This window comes from Macaca thibetana, chromosome 14 (genome assembly GCF_024542745.1).
Source record: "Macaca thibetana thibetana isolate TM-01 chromosome 14, ASM2454274v1, whole genome shotgun sequence".
NCBI classification, from domain to species: Eukaryota; Metazoa; Chordata; class Mammalia; order Primates; family Cercopithecidae; genus Macaca; species Macaca thibetana.
The window spans coordinates 51,689,275-51,708,726 of record NC_065591.1 but is presented as its reverse complement, the minus strand read 5'-3'; the positions used below and the strand labels follow the sequence as shown (position 1 = coordinate 51,708,726).

The window sequence follows — 19,452 nt, the reverse complement described above, 5'->3', positions numbered from 1 at the left end:
CTTGCTGGAGAGATGGAAAATCACTAGCATGAGTTTTACCTTTAGATTTACTCACCTGATTAATCACAATCAGAATGCTAGGACATTTCTTAGAATTTGGAGGTCTTTGGGGACACTAACTATGGACCACATCGTATTGGGTCATTGATCCTCCAAAATTCCATAATATAGGAAATGTCCTACATCATGGTTATCATAGTTATTATAAGCTGTAATTGAGCCCTTCTCTCCCTCTTAAAAACCTAGGGATGAGTTATTATAGGGGATTAAGGGCAAAAGTTTTGCTTTGAACGGATGGTGCAGTTTTATGTGAAAAATATAGGATGCTTCTAGAAAATTACTTGAAATATCTCAACTGCCCATTCAGCTTATAATATGGTTATTTCAGTTTTTGACTAATTTTCCAGGTTTGGAATGGCATAGTTATGAAAAAAAAAGTTAATAACAAATGGAAAACTTTGTTTTCTTATAGTTGCTATAGCCTTACTTTCTTTCTTTTTTGTTTTTGTTGAAATCCCACAAACTTAAAGATCTCCTACTGTCTTTACCACACAATTACAGTGGGATATACTATAAAAATACTTATTTTTTTAAACTACAATGGCATTACAGTAGAGTCTTTGATTGGAGAGTTCAGGATTTGAGTATTTTGGTATAAAGAAGATGCTGATCCCAGAACTTCCATCAACTACTCAAAAAATAAAAGTGAAGTATCTGCCAATTACAGTGTATCAGGATCTGAATTCCTTGTAGGTATTGTCTGTGGATTCGCTTTTCCATGATGTTTCTAACCCTATATGTTAGCTAATTGAAATATGTGAGAGGTGTTGAACAACTTTAGCACAGATAAAGAATATTTTCAGACTTTTCTAGAATGATCTGCAAAATGCAGTACTTGCCATTGGAAGCATTCTTTCATGGCTAAAAAGCAGGTGTAAATTCATGAATGATGGCAGTGCATGCTTTGTTTGTATTAAGATTGTTATAATTTAGGGCAGAAAAGTAAAAACTGGGTCAAAAAATAAAACAAGTTAAATATATCACATTGCCTTACACAAAGAAAGGGGGCTTAGTAAACTTTTAAAAAAAATAAGTGAGCAGCTAGTTTACTAAACAATTCAGAGGAGATGTTGCTGCACAACAAATCATCTCAAAGTTAGAGGCTAAAAACAGCAACAGTCATTTTATTACTTCTTTCAGTTATTTCTGTCAGGATCAGGAATTTGAGAAAGAATCCGCTGGGCAGTTTTGGCTTGGAGTCTTTCGTGTGTTTGTGATCAGATGAAAGAGGCAGGTGGGCAGAGAGGCAATGGAATAGCAAGGGGACCGATGTTACTCTTTGTCATGTCATAAGGATCTCTCCATGTAGTTCTTTGCAAGGATTAATGATAGCCTTAGGGGAATTAGACTTCCTACATGGCAGCTGATGGCTTCAAGGGGAAGTCTTTTAGCAAGTAAGGTGGAGGCTGTGTTGCCTTTTGAGCTACCCGTAGAAGTCATGCAGCATCACTTTTGCCTCATTCTTCTAGTCACAAGTGAGTCACAAATCTTCTTAAATTTTTTTTTCATATGTTCATAATTTTATTTTGGTGCCTGACATAGCACATTTTTTTAATACTTTAAGTTCTAGGGTACATGTGCATAACGTGCAGGTTTGTTACATATGTATACTTGTGCCATTTTGGTGTGCTGCACCCATTAACTTGTCATTTACATTAGGTATTTCTCCTAATGTTATCCCTCCCCCCTTCCCCCACCCCACAACAGGCCAAGGTGTGTGATATTCCCCGCCCTGTGTCCAAGTAAGGGGATTTAGAAAGTAGTCAAGATGAAGGATATTGTTGCCATCGTTTTTGGAAAGTACAATCTGCTATAGTCAACCTTCTGGCCAAAACAGTTCATATTTCTTCTACATGGAAAGGACAGTTGCTTCTTCCCTCCTCATCCTGCCTTCCCCTTCATGCGTCCCCACCCCCCGACCGCCCTAGATCCCTGTGACATCAGCTGGAAGCCAGGGTTCTGTCTTCTAAATCTGGTCAATTGAGATTGACAAGATGAGGCTTTTTAGGAGTGATTTTGTCAGTATAGCTCCTCAAGTATAGTTCCTCAAGAATTGATCTGTGAACTAAAGCAACGAGTTACATACACCCATTATAAATGATGGTAAGCATAGGAAATGGCTTTAGACAGTTTTATTCAAAAAGAGAGAAATTGGGAGACACCCAGCAAACACTGGTCTATAACATTTCTGAATTCCAGTCAGATATATGTTGATGATTTCTTGATTAGGAGCTCAGTCTTATTCTCTGGGAGTTCTCTGAGGTTCTTGCCTCTGCCCTCTGAGTCATCCTTCTTTATGCATAAAAACTGGCCTGTGGGCTCTGTGTGCAGCCGAGTAGCCTTCTTATCCTGCTTCCTGCCCATGAAAGGTTAGGGGATCAGGGCAGGAACTGGCAAGCTTTCCTTGTAAATTAGGGCCATATAGTAAATATTTTAGGTTTAGCAGGACATATGGTTTTTGTTGAAGCTACTTATCTTTGCTGTTAAAAATGAAAGCAGCTGTAGACAATAGGTAAATGAATGAACATGACTGTGTCCCAGTAAAACTTTATTTACAAAAACTGTTGGTGGACTGGATTTGGTATATAGGCCCTGGTTTGCTGACCGTTAATATAGCAGTTTCTTCATTGTTTTGTTTTTTTTGTCTATCCCTTTACATTTAATCTGACATGATTGCTTAAAAATTGTGTGGGTTTCCGGTGTATCTGTTTTCAAGGAATCTAATCCGTTAGACTAAAGCCATACCCATAAATCTCTTTGACACAAGCCCTTCTCTATCTTGGGTCCTCTAAAAGTGGGACAACACTTTTAGATCTTAGATCCTTGCCTCTTAGATCCTGCCTTTTCAACAGTAAGAGTTTCTGTTACACATTTAAGATTTAGAGAGTGCCTTTTGTCTGTCTGAAAGTTCTAAAAGGTACTACCTAGGTCTTTCTAAAGTCTTAGCAAAGGATTCATCTTCCCCTACCCTGCTATGCTCAGACACCATTTCTTAAAGAATTCCTGGCTGACATTTTACATTTCTTCCAAATTTCCACTCAAATAATTCATTTTTTAAAGATCATCTTTGTCCTCTTTTGCCCTCTTTCAGCAAATTTCGGCTAGATCATTGAGTTTATTAGGTACACTTTCTATATTCCATATAACCAGAAGTGACAGTTTGTTGTCCTTACTTCAAGCCCTCACCAACAGCTTTCTTAAAACCCTTTAAGGCTTCCATTAATAATGTTTTCCTTGTCCTTTCACATTTCACTACTGCTCACCTAACAGGCCTTACAGATTTTGTTTACCACTTGACCCTGAAGCTAATACCACATGTTTTAGGTTTTTATTGTAGCAGACCCTCTTAGTATTGAGATCTGTGTTGAGATTTGTTAATCTGTTTTACATAACAAGTCACCTCAAACTTAGTGTCTTAAAGCAATAATTTTATTTGTGTGTCACAATTTCTGTGGGTCAAGAATTCTAGAAGGGTTAGCTTGATGGTAATGGCTCAGGATCTTTCAAATGATTGTAGTCAGACAGGGACTGGAGTAGCTTTGCTGTGGAGGGAGTGGTAAAGGGGGGAAGGGGACAGTAGCTGGGGTGGCTGGGCATCTCTCTCTCTCCAGTAGTGTCAGACCCTCTCCATGTGGCCTCTCCCTGTGGACTAGTTTGAGCTTCCTCGCAGCATGGCAGCCTCAGGGAGAGTTGGACAGCATACAAGGTGACTGAAGGCTTCAAGGGTGAGTATTCAGTGAGCAAGACAGAAAGCTCTACACCTTTTCTGACCTAGCCTCGGAAGTCACATCGTGTCACCTCCACCTCATTCTGTTGGTTCTAAGTTATTTTCAACTTTCATTGAGAAGACAGTCAAGGTGACATTGTATTGTAGGTGGGCATGTAGGATGGGAGATCATATCATAGGCACCTTTGGAAATTCATCTTTCCTAAATAGGAAATATTAAGTAAACAATCTTCTTACCTGAGGTTTGTGCTGTGTGAGGCTTTCTAAGTATCAAAGCAGGACAGATCCTTGACTTCTGGGAGCTTATAGTCTGAAGGCAACAAGGAATATAAAGGTTTTTTTACTTAGACAATTTTATAAATGTTAAATACAAAGTCTTATAATTTATATTATTTCATTTGTTCAGAAATTTATTGAGCACAGTAATAGACTTTATACCTTATATGGGGGCCTTACTATAATGCCTAATTCTACATTAAACTGATGTCAGTCATGTCATTCATTTCATCCAGTTTACTCGTTTACGTAATTCTGAATGTGAGCTAGGTAAGCATCTGACCTGACATTTTTTAAAAAATGGCTCCATGATCTTATGTTTTGGTTAACTAGCATAACTTTATCTAGCTTAACTTCTCTAAACCAGATATCTATTTTTAATCTGTATACTTCTCAACTGGAGACATTTGATAATGTTCACAGGTATTTTTAGTTATCACAACTGGGGAAGGGCTGCTGTCAGCACCTAGAGGCCAGGGATGGTGACAAGCATCTTAGAGCATGCAAGATAGCCCTCCACAAGAAAGAATGATCAGACCCACAATATTTATAGTGCCAAGGTTGAGAAACCCTGGACTAGAGAATCATTAAGATCTTGCCTTAGTCTAAAGGATTGTGATTATTTTTAAGTTGCCGTAATAAAGAATAAATACATATTCAGAACATACCTGGCAATGTAGTCATAAACATCTGTTCTATGGTATGTTTAACCAAGGAGTGATGATGCAAAGTTTTACATTTCTTCTTCTTCCTCAACTGTTTTCAATCCAGTATTTTTGTTGCATAATAAATAATAAATTTCACACACAAATATATGGCCTTCCAAATATCTTCCCCCTCCCCAATTTTTATTGCAATTATTTTTTGAATGGCTGAATTACTGATTGATGTTAGGGTTGACTGTGTCACTTGAATGAATCTGAAGATAAGATTAGGTGAGAGAATTATCAGTGAAAAAAAGTTAAGAAGAAAAAACTTTTAATAAGATATATATAGGAAAACCACGTTAACTGTGTGTGAGAGAGAGATTTAAGTATGCTAAACTGGCATGAGAGTATGGGTTGATTTAGTGACAGATTTGTTGTATCTTTTTGTTTTTTAGAAAAAAATAATCACCTAACCTTTTCTAAGAGCAGCATGTGTTTTTCCCCCTCAGATGCTTTTTATCTACAGAACTATCCCTGTTCAAAAACTACCTTTGATGCTTGATAATTCATTTTGTGTTTAATTGAGATTTTATTTTGAAATTACTTTATTGAATGAAATATAGTTTTTCTTTACCTAATTTATATTGCTTCATTTTCTTCCACTATTCTGGATTCATAGTTTATTTCTAAATGTATTGAATGTGTTATCAGAATTGCTTAGCTAATGATACTTTCTTGTTTTTTTCCTCCTCATTTCTAATGTAATTTTCCTCCATGCCCCTCCTATTTCTAAAGCCCCTAATTTTGAGACTGTCTAAACTATTCGATACATATAATGCTAATTGTTATTATAATATAAATGAAATCTCTAAAAAGTACTTCTCCACAAATTATTTTTCTGTTCACAGAAGTTGGGATTTTTTTGGTGTTTGTTTTGTTTCAAAAAGTTCTTTCTTCCCTTTCCCTACTTATCATAAATATTATTGTATAGATGTTACTGCTTAAGTTAGTGTTATGATATCAATGACTTACAGTGAGCCATGATATATAAAATGACAGATTTGAAGATTAAAGCTCCTTGTACTTTCAAAAACAATCACACTCTTTCTTTAAAGACACACTTTTAAAAGGGTGTCACACTCCTTTATTTCTATAAGGATGCGTATTGGTGGGGTATGCGGAGGTGAGTGGGTATCTGTTTCAGATAGTTTTCAGCATGAGTCATTGATTTCACAGCACATCCAGATGATCAAGAGTGGTGCCAATCGTTAAAGAAAAGTTGTTTTGTTTTTTTAAATGAATAGAGTTGACTATGTGGCAAACGAACATTTCTGTATTCTTTGCTTCAGCAGTGCTGAAGAGTTGGAATTATAAATATAACACAGTATGTTATGAATTCACAGGAAATCTTAGGAAATGCAGCTGTGAATTAAAATGTAGTTTAAGGAATAGAAAGCAACGAAATATTAATTGAATCCATTCATTTGCTTAGTATTTTGTGTAGAAAATTTAAGAGTATTGTGTCTCCTTTGAGAATTAATTTTATATATCAGCAGAACTCTGTTTAGGTAGTATTAAATGCATTTGCTGCTGCTTTCAAAAAGCATTTAGTTTCCTTTTGGATTTATAAGTTGTTCATTCAAGATGCAGAAATATTCTTATTCCCTGCTGATTTGGTACACTTAATGATTAAATGTTATAATTTTAATATTAATGTCTATATTGGGGGAAACTTACACCCTGGGTGGTAATAGGATTTTTCCTAATCTATACAAAATATAAATCTGTCAATTTTTCTTACAATACAGGATGATGAAAACAATAACTCGTCTTCACAAAGCTATGGTGTTTCTTGAATATTTCACAAGTAATTCTTGGGTTTGGAATACTGACAATGTCAATATGTTAATGAATCAACTAAACCCTGAAGATAAAAAGGCAAGCAAGTATTTTCTGTTTTATATTAGAAAATAAGTAGGATACTAATTACAGAACCATTAGCAACCTGAGAAATATTTTCCACAGCTATTATGCAACAAGAAAGCCATTATTTATAGTCTCTCATAAAGCTTTAGTCATAATTGTTAGTGGTGAAATAAAATTGCTGTATCTTAACATTTCTAATACAAATATTTTAGAGTGGCAAAGGTATTTTCAAAGCATGATTGAAATGTTGGTTCTTTTTTTCCCTTAATGTTGCTTTCAGAGAGAATTTTATCTTTATGTGTTTTTCTTTCAAACACTTTGTTTTCTTTGAGTTTTGAGAAAACGCTTCTCGAAGAAATTGTTTTTTATAAACTCTTTTACTTTTTGTTATTCCACATTTTGCCCTTTGTTAGTTTGGAACTTAAATTCTTTGTGTATGTTCTTTTTGAGCTTACTCTAGATGTTTTAACATGTATATCTAACACAGACTAAATTAAGCAATATTTATAGCTTCCTCCTTAATATTATTTAGAACCTTAAAATGTTTTAGTTGTGATTACCACTCCCACTCACTTAAAATGGTTGTATTAATACATTACTTCAGTTCTCTAAATTTATTTTTTTTATTATTATTTTTTTTTGAGATGGAGTTTCACTCTATGCCTAGGCTGGAGTGCAATGGCACAATCTCGGCTCACTGCAACCTCTGCCTCCCAGGTTCAAGTGATTCTCCCGCCTCAGCCTCCCTAGTAGCTGGGATTACAGGCACACACCACCACACCCGGCTAATTTTTGTATTTTTAGTAGAGACAGGGTTTCACCATGTTAGCCAGGCTGGTCTACAGGTGATCTACCCTCCTCAGCCTCCCCAAGTGCTGGAATTATAGGCGTGAGCTACCACACCCAGCCCAGTTCTCTGTTTAAACCCCATGATGAGATATTATTTTGTTCATTTAGTTTTTATTTAGATTTCTCTCTCTTTCTCTCTCTCTCTATATATGTGTGTGTGTGTGTAATATGTATATATGTATACCAATGTCTGTGCGCTCAGATTTTCTCCTTATGATCTTTTTTCTGTCTGAAATATATTCAGCATACCAAGAATATGTTTTAGTAGGGAGTCTGTTTTATAGTGAATTATCAGTTTTTGATTGTCTGATATGTGTGTTGTTTCACCCTTGGTTTTGGAACATGATTTCAGCACGTTAAAGAACTTTTTTACTGGGCATAGTAGCTCATGCCTGTAATCACAATACTTTGGAGGCTGAGGTGGAAGGATGGCTTGAGGCCAGGAGTTCGAGACCAGCCTGGGCAACATAGCGAGACCCATCTCCACAAAAATAAAAAAATGAGACAGGCGTGGTGACTTGTGCCTGTAGTCCCAGCTACACAGGAGTCTGAGGTGGGAGAATCAGTTGAGCCTAGGAGGTCAAGGCTGCATTGAGATGTGATCACGTCATTGCACTCTAGCTTGAACAATAGAGTGAGAGTCTCAAAAAAAAAAAAAAAAAAAAACCTGTTTATTTATATTCTGTCTTACGTTGTTGCTATTGAAAAGTCAGTAGTTGACTCTTCCTTTATAGGTGATCTTTTATTCTTGTCTCCTCTTCCATTTTCTCTTTATGTTTGCCGCTTGGCAGTATCACTATGAAAGTGGGTGTAATTTTGAAAAATTTACCTTGATTGGATTGGGCTTTCTGAATCTGAGGTTTGGTGTCTTTCAGCAATTCAGAGAAATACTTAGCCAGTGTTTCTTCAAATATTGCCTCTTCACTATTCTTATATCTTCTTCCAAAATTCCTAGTGTATGTTAGATTATTCTGTCCTCCAAATCTTTTAACCTTAATTTCCTATTTTGTATCTCTGTGTTTCTGGGCTAAACTCTAGATAATTTAAGATTCTGTGGCAGTCTGCCAGCTGTGTCTAAACTATCCAATTGAATGTAGAGTTTTAGTTGTCTTATTAGCAGTTTTAGAAAGTATAATTTATTTTTCAGATCTTATAAATATTTCTTAAACAGTCTCTAGAATTTTTTCTTGAAACATATTAAATATGATTGTTTTGCATTCTGCTTCTGATAATTTAAACTTCCAGATGATTTGCAGCATCTGATTCTGCCATCTATTGATTGAGCTGGGTGTCACCCATGGCACCTAATTTTTTTAAAAAAAATTTGTTTGACTATAAATTTATATTCTTTGAGGATTTCTGCGAGAATTTTTTTGAGGCCAGGATTGAAATTACAGTTTTCTGATAAGGATTTGCCTTTGCTTCTACCAGTAGCCTAGTTAATTAGCTAACTGGCATTTATAAGCCAGGGCCCCTTTAAAGTATCTGATTAGGTTTTTAGCACAACTCAGATTAATGTAGGTCTTATATAGACAGTAGGGGCCAGGCGTGGTGGCTCACACCTGTAATCCCAGCACTTTGGGAGGCCAGTGGATAACTTGAGCTCAGGAGTTAAGACCAGCCTGGGCAACAAAGTGAGACCCTCTCTCTACAAAAAATACAAAAATTAGCCAGGCGTGGTGGCGCATGCCTGTAGTCCCAGCTACTTGGGAGGCTGAGGTGGGAGGATGGCTTGAGCCTAGGAGGCAGAGGTTGCAGTGAGCCAAGATTGTGCCACTGCACTACAGCCTGGGTGACAGAGTGAGACCCTGTCTCCAAGAAAGAAAAAAGACTGTAGATTTGGTTCATTACAGTTTCTCAAGAGTTTCTTTTTTCATACAGTACTAACTTCCTTTCTCTTCCCATTTATTTTTTTAATTTTAATAATGTTTTATTTAACTCAATATATAATCAAAAATATTGTTTGAACATATCAAAAATCTAAAAGTTATTTAAATGATATTTTACTTTCTGTTTTTTCATACTGAGCCTTCAAAATCCAGGGTGCATTTTATACTCCATAGCATGTTTCAGTTTGGACTAGCCATATTAAAAGTGCCCAAGAGGCACAGGTGGGTACAGAAACAGAAGTCTGTACAACCTGCAGAACCATGAGCCAGTTAAACCTTTTTATCTTTACAAATTACCCATTCTCAGGTAGTTCTTTGTAGGGATGTGAGAATGGACTAATGCACCTAATCACTACCTCCTTTGTCTTCTTCCCAAAGGGAACAGCTCTTGAATTCTAGCACGAAATATTAGTTTTACCTATTTTTGACTTCACATAAATAGTATTATACAGTATTTTTTCATTCTTCTGTTGATAGACATTTGAGTTATTTCCAGTTTCTGGCTATTAGGAATAATTATCATACGATCATTCTTTACGTTTATATGTACACATTTGTGTAGGGTATATACCTAGAAATAGGATAGCATAGGGCATTCATACGTTCAGTTTAGCAGGTAATGGCAGTTTTCCAAAGTGGTTGTATCAGTTTACATTCCAAAGGACAGTGTATGAGAGTTCCTGTTAATCCACATCCTCCATAACACTTGGCCTTTTAATTTTGATTTTTATTTTTAGTCACTTAGGTGGTATATAGTGGTATAACAAAATGATATATTCCCTAGTACATACAATGCTTATATAAAAATTGTAAAAAAAAAAAAAAAAAAAAAAAAAGAAAAAGTAATTAATCCTATCAGAAAATAGATTAGAGAGATGAATAGTTTACAGAAAATGATTCACAAGTTTGAAAAGATACTCAGCTTTACTCAGTGTAAATGCAGACTAAAGTTAGACTGGGATATTATTTACTATTTATCAAATTTGCAAAAATTAAAACTTGGACAATGTACTCTGGTGAGTCCCTGGACAAATCAGCATCCTTATACATTGCTGGTAGAACTATATGGTGTATGTTTCTCCATTCTTTTATTTTCAGTCATTTTGTGTCTTATCGTTTGGATATGTCTTTTGTAAGCAGCATATAGTTAGTTGTAAGCAGCATATAGTTCTTAGTTTTTGTTTTCAGTCTCACAATTTTTGGCCTTTAATTGGAGAACTTAACTCCTATGTAATTCCTATCATTTTAGATTTAGCCTGACTTGTGCTTTATATTTGTCATGCTGGTTTTAAGTTCTTTTTTCTTTTCTTTTCTTTTTTTTTGCTGCCCTTTAGATTATATTTTGAATAATTTTATTTTTTCCCATCTTATGTGTGTTGCATAGAATTATGTTCCTTTTTGGTTTAGTGGGTTACTCTAGAGATTATAGTATCCTTTAATTTAGCAAGGTCTAATATAAATTGATACTTTTACCCTTCTCTGATACTGAAGGATCAGCATGTATCTGTTATTGTTGTTATTAGGTTGGTGCAAAAGTAATTTCGGTTTTGGCCATAATGCATGTTTTAATTCTGTATATATATATTAAGCCACACAAGCCGGTATATTGTGGTTTATGCAGTAAATATTCATACAAATTTACCAGGGTTAATTGTCCTTTTATTGCTCTTTATTTCTTCCTCTATCCCCAGACTTAAATCTAGAATCATTCTCCTTCTGCCTAAAGAATATCCTTGAGTTTACTTTCTCTAGCATGGGTTTTCTGCTGATGTCAGATTGTCTCAGGTTTTATTCTCTAGAAATATCTTTATTTCACCTTTATTTTTGAAGGATATTTACACTGGCATAGAGTTTTACCTTAGCACTTATTTTCATTGAGTACTTGGAAAACATCTCTCAGTCTTTTGGCTTTCATTGCTTCTATTGAGAAGTCAACTTACAGTCTAATAGTTATTCTTTTGGAAGTAATCTATAGGACCTTTTTCTGATTCTCATATGCCTAGATGTGTATTGGGGCAGGGATGGGGGAGTGGGAGTTGTATTTGTGTTTTAAATTCGTGACTTGGTTTCTTATCATTTTTGGAAAATTTCCAGGCATTGTCTTCTCAGATACTGCTTCTCTTCCATTTTTTTAAAAAACTGTTCTTATGGGATTCCCAATAACATACACATATACCTTCTCAAAATGTCTCCTAAGTCTTCATTTTAATGCAGAGTTACTGCATTTTTATATTTTACTAATTTTTTATAGTAGCTTTTCCCTTCCTAGAATTGGCTATTTTTAAATAAGTGATGGTATATACTAAATAATATCTTTGTAACTCCAAAAAATTATTTGATTATATGCTAAGGGGCACTGAGCAGTGCATAGCCCTCTTATTTTGCCGTAACATTTCTGAAGGCTTTCTTTTCTGGATTTACCTATCATTTTCATCAAATAGTCGAATTACTGTTATCCAAACTCCTTTGCCAGCTTTCATCAAGATATGATGTCAGATGTTGTTTTTATAACGTCTGTTGATGTCAGAAATATTCTCCAGGAACATTGGTCTGTTCAGTAGGCTTGATGTACAGGAAGAGAGAAGAGACTGCAGATAGAAAGGAACTGGAAATGTATCAGTACATGCATAAAGTAGTGAGGAATACATAGATCTATTTGGACAATAGAATTTTGTCTTTTTTTTCTTTGTTTAGCAAAATGGTACAGGCTTTTTTCTTCTTACATTTAACCTACTTCTCTTTAAATGCTGACATTAGTTTCCAGATTATCTTCTCAAATGTTTCCATGTTTAATGGATGGTATGAACTAGGAATAAGAACTTTTCTGTGACTAGCAGTAAGATTTCAGAAGTTAATTCTGTATTTAAGAATTTTGTAATTATGTCACTTGGAACTGGCCTTCAGAAAAAGTATGAACTTCTGACTGGTTGTGAGAAAAATTAGTCAAGAAAATAATCAGTAATTTTTTTGTTAACGTAGACCTTCAATATTGATGTACGGCAGTTACATTGGGCAGAATATATAGAAAACTACTGCTTGGGAACTAAGAAGTACGTATTGAATGAAGAAATGTCTGGCCTCCCTGCAGCCAGAAAACATCTGAACAAGTGAGTTTGATGCATGGATTTGATTGCTTCTTGTCTTCCTTATGAAATATTCCACAATTTTTTTGGTAAACTGGTATATTGAATAAAAGATATTGCTAATCTATTATATTAAGGAAAATTACTTACCTTTGGACTGGAACTATGGTAGTATTACTTTAGCCTAAGATTGTTGAAACTTACTGTCTTCAGTTTATATCTTTCTTAGTATGAAGTTCAGGTGGAATTGAGTTTCAGAAATTACTATTATCTTTCTTTATATTGCTACTTAAAAAGTAAAGATATTAGAAGAAAGAAAATGTAGATAATCTATTTTAAAGGTTTTTTTTTTATTTTAATCCTGAATAATCTTTGGAGGAAGAGAAGAGAATATATTATTCAACATAGAATATTTTTTCTTACATAAAATAGAGCTGTATCTTTATCTCTTTATACAAGTAACACATACTGTTTTTTTTTTTTAATACTCAGAAAATAGAAGAGGAAAAATCACTGGTAATCTATCGTTCAAAGATGCAGATAATTTTTAATGGTAATCTCTTATATTTGTAGTGCTTTTTAATATGATTTTTATGACACTTTTAAAGACTTTCACATTTTTATCCCTCTCATGCCTCATAACTCTGTGAGACTTTGCAGGGCAGTCAGTTCAATAGATGAGGAAATCGAGGCTTAGGAAAGTTGTATTTGCCTAGGCCATATTGTATTGAGTGGCAAAGCAAACTAGAATATTGATCTTTGACTCCTTATTCGAAGCTTTTTTCTCTACATCATTTTTCTTACATTGCAGTCCTATCTTGCACTGCCTGCTGAAGTGAGTATAATTTATGTAGCATTATTACATATCTAAAGGTTTGTATTTCTTTGAAACACCATCAGAAACATCAAAATTTGTTGAAACATGAGCTGAGTAATATGTTGTTACTCTTTGAGAAAAGGGAAGATCCTCCTTTATCGAGTTAATGCCATGTTTTATACTTGGATGAGGGCTTGTCCGGTTGGCCTGTGATCTTATGACTGTCAGCTCTAACTGAAGGAGTAAGTTACTTGTCTGACAACTTGTAAGCAACTAAAGATGTCAAAAAAAAAACTTTGCTCTATTTTGTCTGTACTGTGATGTATGTAACGAATGAACCTTTTTAGATTAGATGGGAAGCTCTAGAAATTCAAGGAACGTATCTGTTTTATTTACAGTATACTTAATGTCTAGCGTAAGTTTCAAATTAATACGGATTTGAGCTTTGATTTAGAAACTCAGTATTAATTAGCTGCCATCTAACAATACTTTATTCTAGAAAATACTGTCTAACATATCTCTTGATTTGCTTTCCAGGTTGCGGAATATACGTTATGGTTTTAATACTATCCTTGTGATCCTCATCTGGCGCATTTTTATTGCAAGATCACAAATGGCAAGAAACATCTGGTACTTTGTGGTTAGTCTGTGTTACAAGTTTCTGTCATACTTCCGAGCATCCAGCACTATGAGATACTGAAGACCAAGAATTCAGCATTAGAACATCTATACATGTGGTGATCTAAATGCACAAAATGTAAAATGTACTTAAGTCATCTCACCTTTTGTCAAGACATTAAACCATCTTAGATCAGAGTGCGAAGTAAATTATGATACATTTTATGTAACATTTTAATGTTTATGCTCATAAAACTTAGTGAACACACTGTGTTATGCCAGCTCAAATCTACAATAGCCACCAAAACCATGACTTAATATTTTGAGCCCTAGAAGAAAGGGATGGGCTGAGGGCAAGAGTGGGGAAATAGGAACACTGACCAGTATAACTGTGCAATTCTGGAACATATTAATTAAAATATGCCTTAACATATAGTGAATTTCTAATTCTAATGTTCAGTGCAATGGAAGACATTTATTTGGACAGTAATACTAGCTAAGTTGGTAGATATTTGATTCTTCATTGTTTGATTTTTTTCATTAGTTGAAGTGGGTTTTAGTTTTGTTAAAATTATAACCAACCTATTTTCACATCATTCTGTAAGTTAAATGATATCAAACATGAAAGACATGTCTTCATTTTTCTTTTTCTGATTAAATGTCTGATGCATATCGTTTTTCAATTAGCAATCAGTTGCTTTTAAAATCAGAAGGCTATATTATTCTAATGACCCTATTGCATCTAAATGGGTTTGAGAATCCATATCAACAACATATGCTACGTGTTTTTTGACAGAAAGTGAAAACAAATTCAGTAAAACTGTTAGTATCAAAAAGAATAGGAATACAGTTTTCTTGTCCACACTATGATCAAATAAAAATCCTGTGAGATTGCGTGTATGTTTTGAAGCAGGAGGATTTCTTGAGACTTTGTTGGAAGTGGGAGTTGGGAGGGATTCACCATACTTGTGTTCTCCTCCCTTTATAAATTTTATTCTTAGGACTTTTAAAAGGCTTGTGCTATCTTTCCAATGAAAACTGAAAGTGCATTATTATGGAAGAATGTATTTGCAGGTAGTAATAACGTTAAGAAAATGTCCTCGTGTGTAAACACATACTAATTTTGACCTTGAAAGTTGAATTCCTTCACGAAAAATAAAATAATGCTTCAGATAATGTGTATGAAATTAAATAAAGGACTTTATTTACATGCCACAACAGTAGCAAACTGTTGAATGAGTTTGAAGGTATCATTTATTTTTTATGCATGTGGTTTTAGCTTTAGAAAGAAATGCATTATAGAAACAAGTAATAGCAAGAAAATTGATGTATATTTTAATGATACATTAAAATTCCCTTTTAATCATAATAGTTAACTCTACTTACTGTTTTAACATACATTTGATTTAACAAATTGTTCAGCATAACACTTCTAATTAAGTTGATCAAGTTGTACTATATTAAATAATCAACAGTGTATCTGGAGTATGTTTAAAGACAACAGTTCACAATACAAAAAGTTACATGGAGCTTTACATCTTAACTTTCTTTGTCAATTTAAATGCAATGTATAAGAAGTTTATTTTGCTATTATGAAAAACTAAATGTAAAGGAAATCACCTACTTTCATGCAGGTGTATAATCTTGAAAAGGAAAAATGCTTCCATGTTGAAGCCAGATTTTGTGTAGTAAAACTTTTAAATATTATTTTAAAAGAAATATGTATATAAATATCTCTATATTCTTTGGAATGATACTAAAGTCTCTGGTCTAGGACCATACCTTATATAAAGGTATAAGAGACCATGACAATGTCTGAAAATGGAATAAATAATGATGCCTTTTATTTAAAGTGGTCCACATAATACACATTGAGTACTCCATCTCTCCAAATGTATTTCCATAATGTGTCGAAAACATGCTGACGTTTGTATGATTTTTATACTTTTGCCGAATAGACTTAGAATCAGATGAATTGTCTTTGTGTCTTGCAAAAGAGTTGGGGACAACTTGGGCAGGCCTGTGAAGTGCATAGGGAGTGTATGTCTTCTGAACTGTTTTATTGTTCTTGTAATCTAGCTTAAAGAAATGTTAACTGGGAGGGTGCTGAGGCCGCTGCATTAATTTTGTGTGTTTAGAATTCTGTGGTCAAAAGAAAACTAATGAATAAATTGGTTTGTCATTCTAGAATTTAAAGTTCTAAGATTAGTATAAAGAGTATATAGATTGTTAATCCCCACCAACTAGACTTTGAACTTAAGTCAGACTTAAAGATTTGAGAAGTCATTTGTGTCATTTACTAGATGTGATTTTTAGTTGTTTGATTATGTTTCCTACACAAACTTGTTATTTAACAGGATAGCCTACTAAATTAAATGTTTCTTATTTCATTTAACTCATTTGATTAAACTGTATTATGAAACATTTGGGGTTTTTCCCCCTATTCAGTTTTAATCCTGGAATACGCATTTGTAAATTGTGATGTCATTGAGACTGTATTTAAATTTGACTTGACAACATTAACATGTCCTAAGATTCAGTGCAGAGAAGCATGGGCAGTACGTTCTTTGACTTAAGGATGGCATAAAATAATCATTTTGAACCTGTGTAATAAAGCTTGAAAGCAGGGAAAAGAATTTCCTTTTCCCCCTTTTTTTGTGTTGTCTGTAGGAATTAACTTGGGATTTTTTGTTTTGTGGGGTTTTTTTTAATGTAAATTGATAATCTTTTATAAGAAGGAAATAGAAGCATTATTGTGTGCCTTTGTTTGTAAACCAAAAAGTAATAAATGAATCCCTATATTTCCATTATAGTATTTATTGTATTTTTATGTTCTGAAAATTATCCATGAAACAATATGGTTAGGATTACAGGAAGCAGTCCTTACTTACACTTCTTGTCTGTTTTAGGTGTACTTGTTAATTCTTATGTCCTAATTTTATTTAATTCTGAGTTGCTCACACGGCATTTTAGGGGAAGCATACAGGCAGGATGAACACTTTGTGTTAAAGTGTTATTTTTATGTATTACCTGGAAGGAGGCAGGTTTTTTTCTATTTTCTAAAAAGAGTAACCAAGAGACCTCCAAGGTGTCATTAGGTTCCAGCTGCTCTCCTCCACACTGAATGATATCCTGTTAATTTATAGGTACATTTGTAGTAATGTATATGTCTATTAAGTATAAGAGATAATTCATTAGTAATAGAAATTAATTGAACCCTTTTGGATGGGGAGAGCATCAGGCTGGGGTCAGGTAAGTGTAAATGGCCTTCTGAGCATGCTCTTCTAGGCTGACTCCCAGCCCTGACTTGAAACCATTAGTGGTGACTTGCTCTGTTTTGAGAAAAATTTTCCAACCTTTTGCATGAGAAACTAGAAAAAGGAATGTATGCCACGTAACTGGATTACAGAAATGAGTTAATTTAATAGTCTCTGTGATTAAAAAAAAAATGAAATATTTTCTTATTGAATTAATATTTTTGTCTTGAAGCGTTTTCTAGTGATAGGATGTATTTGTCTTTTTCCTGGTGATACCCTCTTAGCTTATATCTTTGCTGTCCTTAAGATCCTAAACAAATCATCTTTGTCAGTTAAGTATAGTTGTGCAAAAATTGTTAAATAATTCCTTTGTCTTTATTAAAGAAAAATTTGAGTAACAGTAAGTTTGATGTGCTCCTTTGCAAGTTGATGTCTCTAAAGTTCATTTATTTAGAAAAACATGAAATGGTAAGTAAAAGTTTAATGTCTTTACCGTGGGCCTGAACTCAGAGAAATAAGGACATAATTGTTTTTTGGCCAGAGATCACAGATGATAGCTATAATACCTATAATTTTATACAAGGGACAAGAGAGACAATCAAGATTTTTCTGAATTCATTTATTTAAAACAAAGTTAACATTCCTAGTTATTGTCTTCAAAATACTTTTCTCTTCTAGACATTTAATTTTCATTTTTAAAGTTCCATGAAGTTGAATTAGGTGTCTTCCAAAGATGCTTTGGAGGCAGAATTCCTTTATTTTCTGCTGTTGTACAGTAAACCTAATTGTTTCTCTCTCATATAAATCTAGAGAGCGTCCCTTCACTTGTCTTGAGCAAGGTGTAACTGGGAAGTGTTAGGTTGAGCCATATAAAAATGCTAATATATCTTTGACCTATAAGAAATTTCATATGGCTCAGTCTAGTATTATAGCTGCCTTTTGTTCTTTTGTTTTCTAACAAACAGCTGAACCTAAACAGATGGGTGTAGTTTTATTAGTCATCCAGATTGTTTATCAGTATTTAGTTGTTTGACATTTAATACCTAACTTTCTGCTTTATGTCACATCTTTAACAGGTTCTTGTCATTTCCCCTAACTTCTCCCAAGTTGGTTGTTGGTTTCTTGAGAGCGAAACCAGCATTGCATGTTGTATGTTATAAAAACAACACTAATGACATTTGTTAAGTTCTTACAATGTGCCAAGCACTACTCTAAGCATTTTACATGTAATAATCCACTTACGCCCTCTGTGTTTGTAAGTGTGATAACTAAGGTATATGATGTTAATAAAGTACCCCAGGTTACACCGGTAGTAGCAGAGCCGAGACTTGAACTCAAGACTAGTTCCAAAGCCCACGGTCCAGTCCATTATACTGTACTGCCTTTCACCATAGGAATATAGATATTTCTGGACTATTCAGAGGTTCCCTGACTTGTACTAAATGTCTTTGTTGACTTCATTTCAAAAACTCAACATTCATTCAACACATTTTGAGTGCCTGGTATGATTTAGGCACTGTGTCTTATATTGCAGTTATCTGTATCACATAAATTAAGCTGCTCAGTGGCCCAGACCTGAATATGGCACACTGCCTTCCCTTAGGATTTTATGATTTGGTATAGATAAATAAGCAGATAATTTTAGTATGTAATGACAGATAAGAACAAAATACTAAAAGCACAGAGGAGCGATTTCTTGCTTATTTCAAGAAAGCCCATGCAAACAGGACTTTTGAATTGTGGTTTTATGTTGTATTGGTGGAATGCTGGGGTAGGGAAGCATCCAGGTTTCAGGAAGAGCATTTGCAAAGGCTGGGAGGTGTAAGGAACCGAGAGGAAATGTTTTGGTGCTAAAGGAGAGGATGGCTAAAGAGAGATGAGGCTGTAGAGATTGTTGGGCCATCTGAGGGTCTTCATACACTCAGAATGCACTATAGGCTGTTCAATGGCTGTTAGAAAAACACTAAGAAGGTTTTGCTAGCTAAAGCACATCTGTTACTGGAAAAGGGGTCCCGATCCAGACCCCAAGAGAGGGTTCTTGGATCTCATGCAAGAAAGAATTCTCAATCCATAAAGTGAAAGCAAGTTTATTAAGTAAGTAAAGGAATGAAGAATGGCTACTCCATAGGTAGAGCAGCCCCGAGGGCTGGTGGTTGTCCATTTTTATGGTTATTTCTTGATTGTATGCTAAACAAGGAATGGATTATCCATGCCTCCCTTTTTTAGACCGTTTATGGTAACTTCCTGATGTTGCCATGGCATTTGTAAACTGTCGTGTCGTTGGTGGGAGCGTAGCAGTGAGG

At 34.5% G+C, this 19,452-nt stretch overlaps 1 protein-coding gene across 3 annotated transcripts in view; it reads left to right on the top strand.

Annotated features, from left to right (window-relative positions):
- Positions 1–17,549, top strand: part of FAR1 (fatty acyl-CoA reductase 1) — a 64,662-nt gene extending 47,113 nt beyond the window's left edge. For all 3 annotated transcript variants that reach the window (XM_050758840.1, XM_050758838.1, XM_050758839.1), the window contains exons 10-12: positions 6,519–6,648; positions 12,354–12,481; positions 13,812–17,549. In XM_050758840.1, coding sequence (XP_050614797.1) covers positions 6,519–6,648; positions 12,354–12,481; positions 13,812–13,974 — 421 coding nt within the window. In that variant the 3' untranslated portion in view covers positions 13,975–17,549. The remainder of the gene's footprint in view (positions 1–6,518; positions 6,649–12,353; positions 12,482–13,811) is intronic.
- The last annotated feature ends 1,903 nt before the right edge of the window (positions 17,550–19,452 follow it).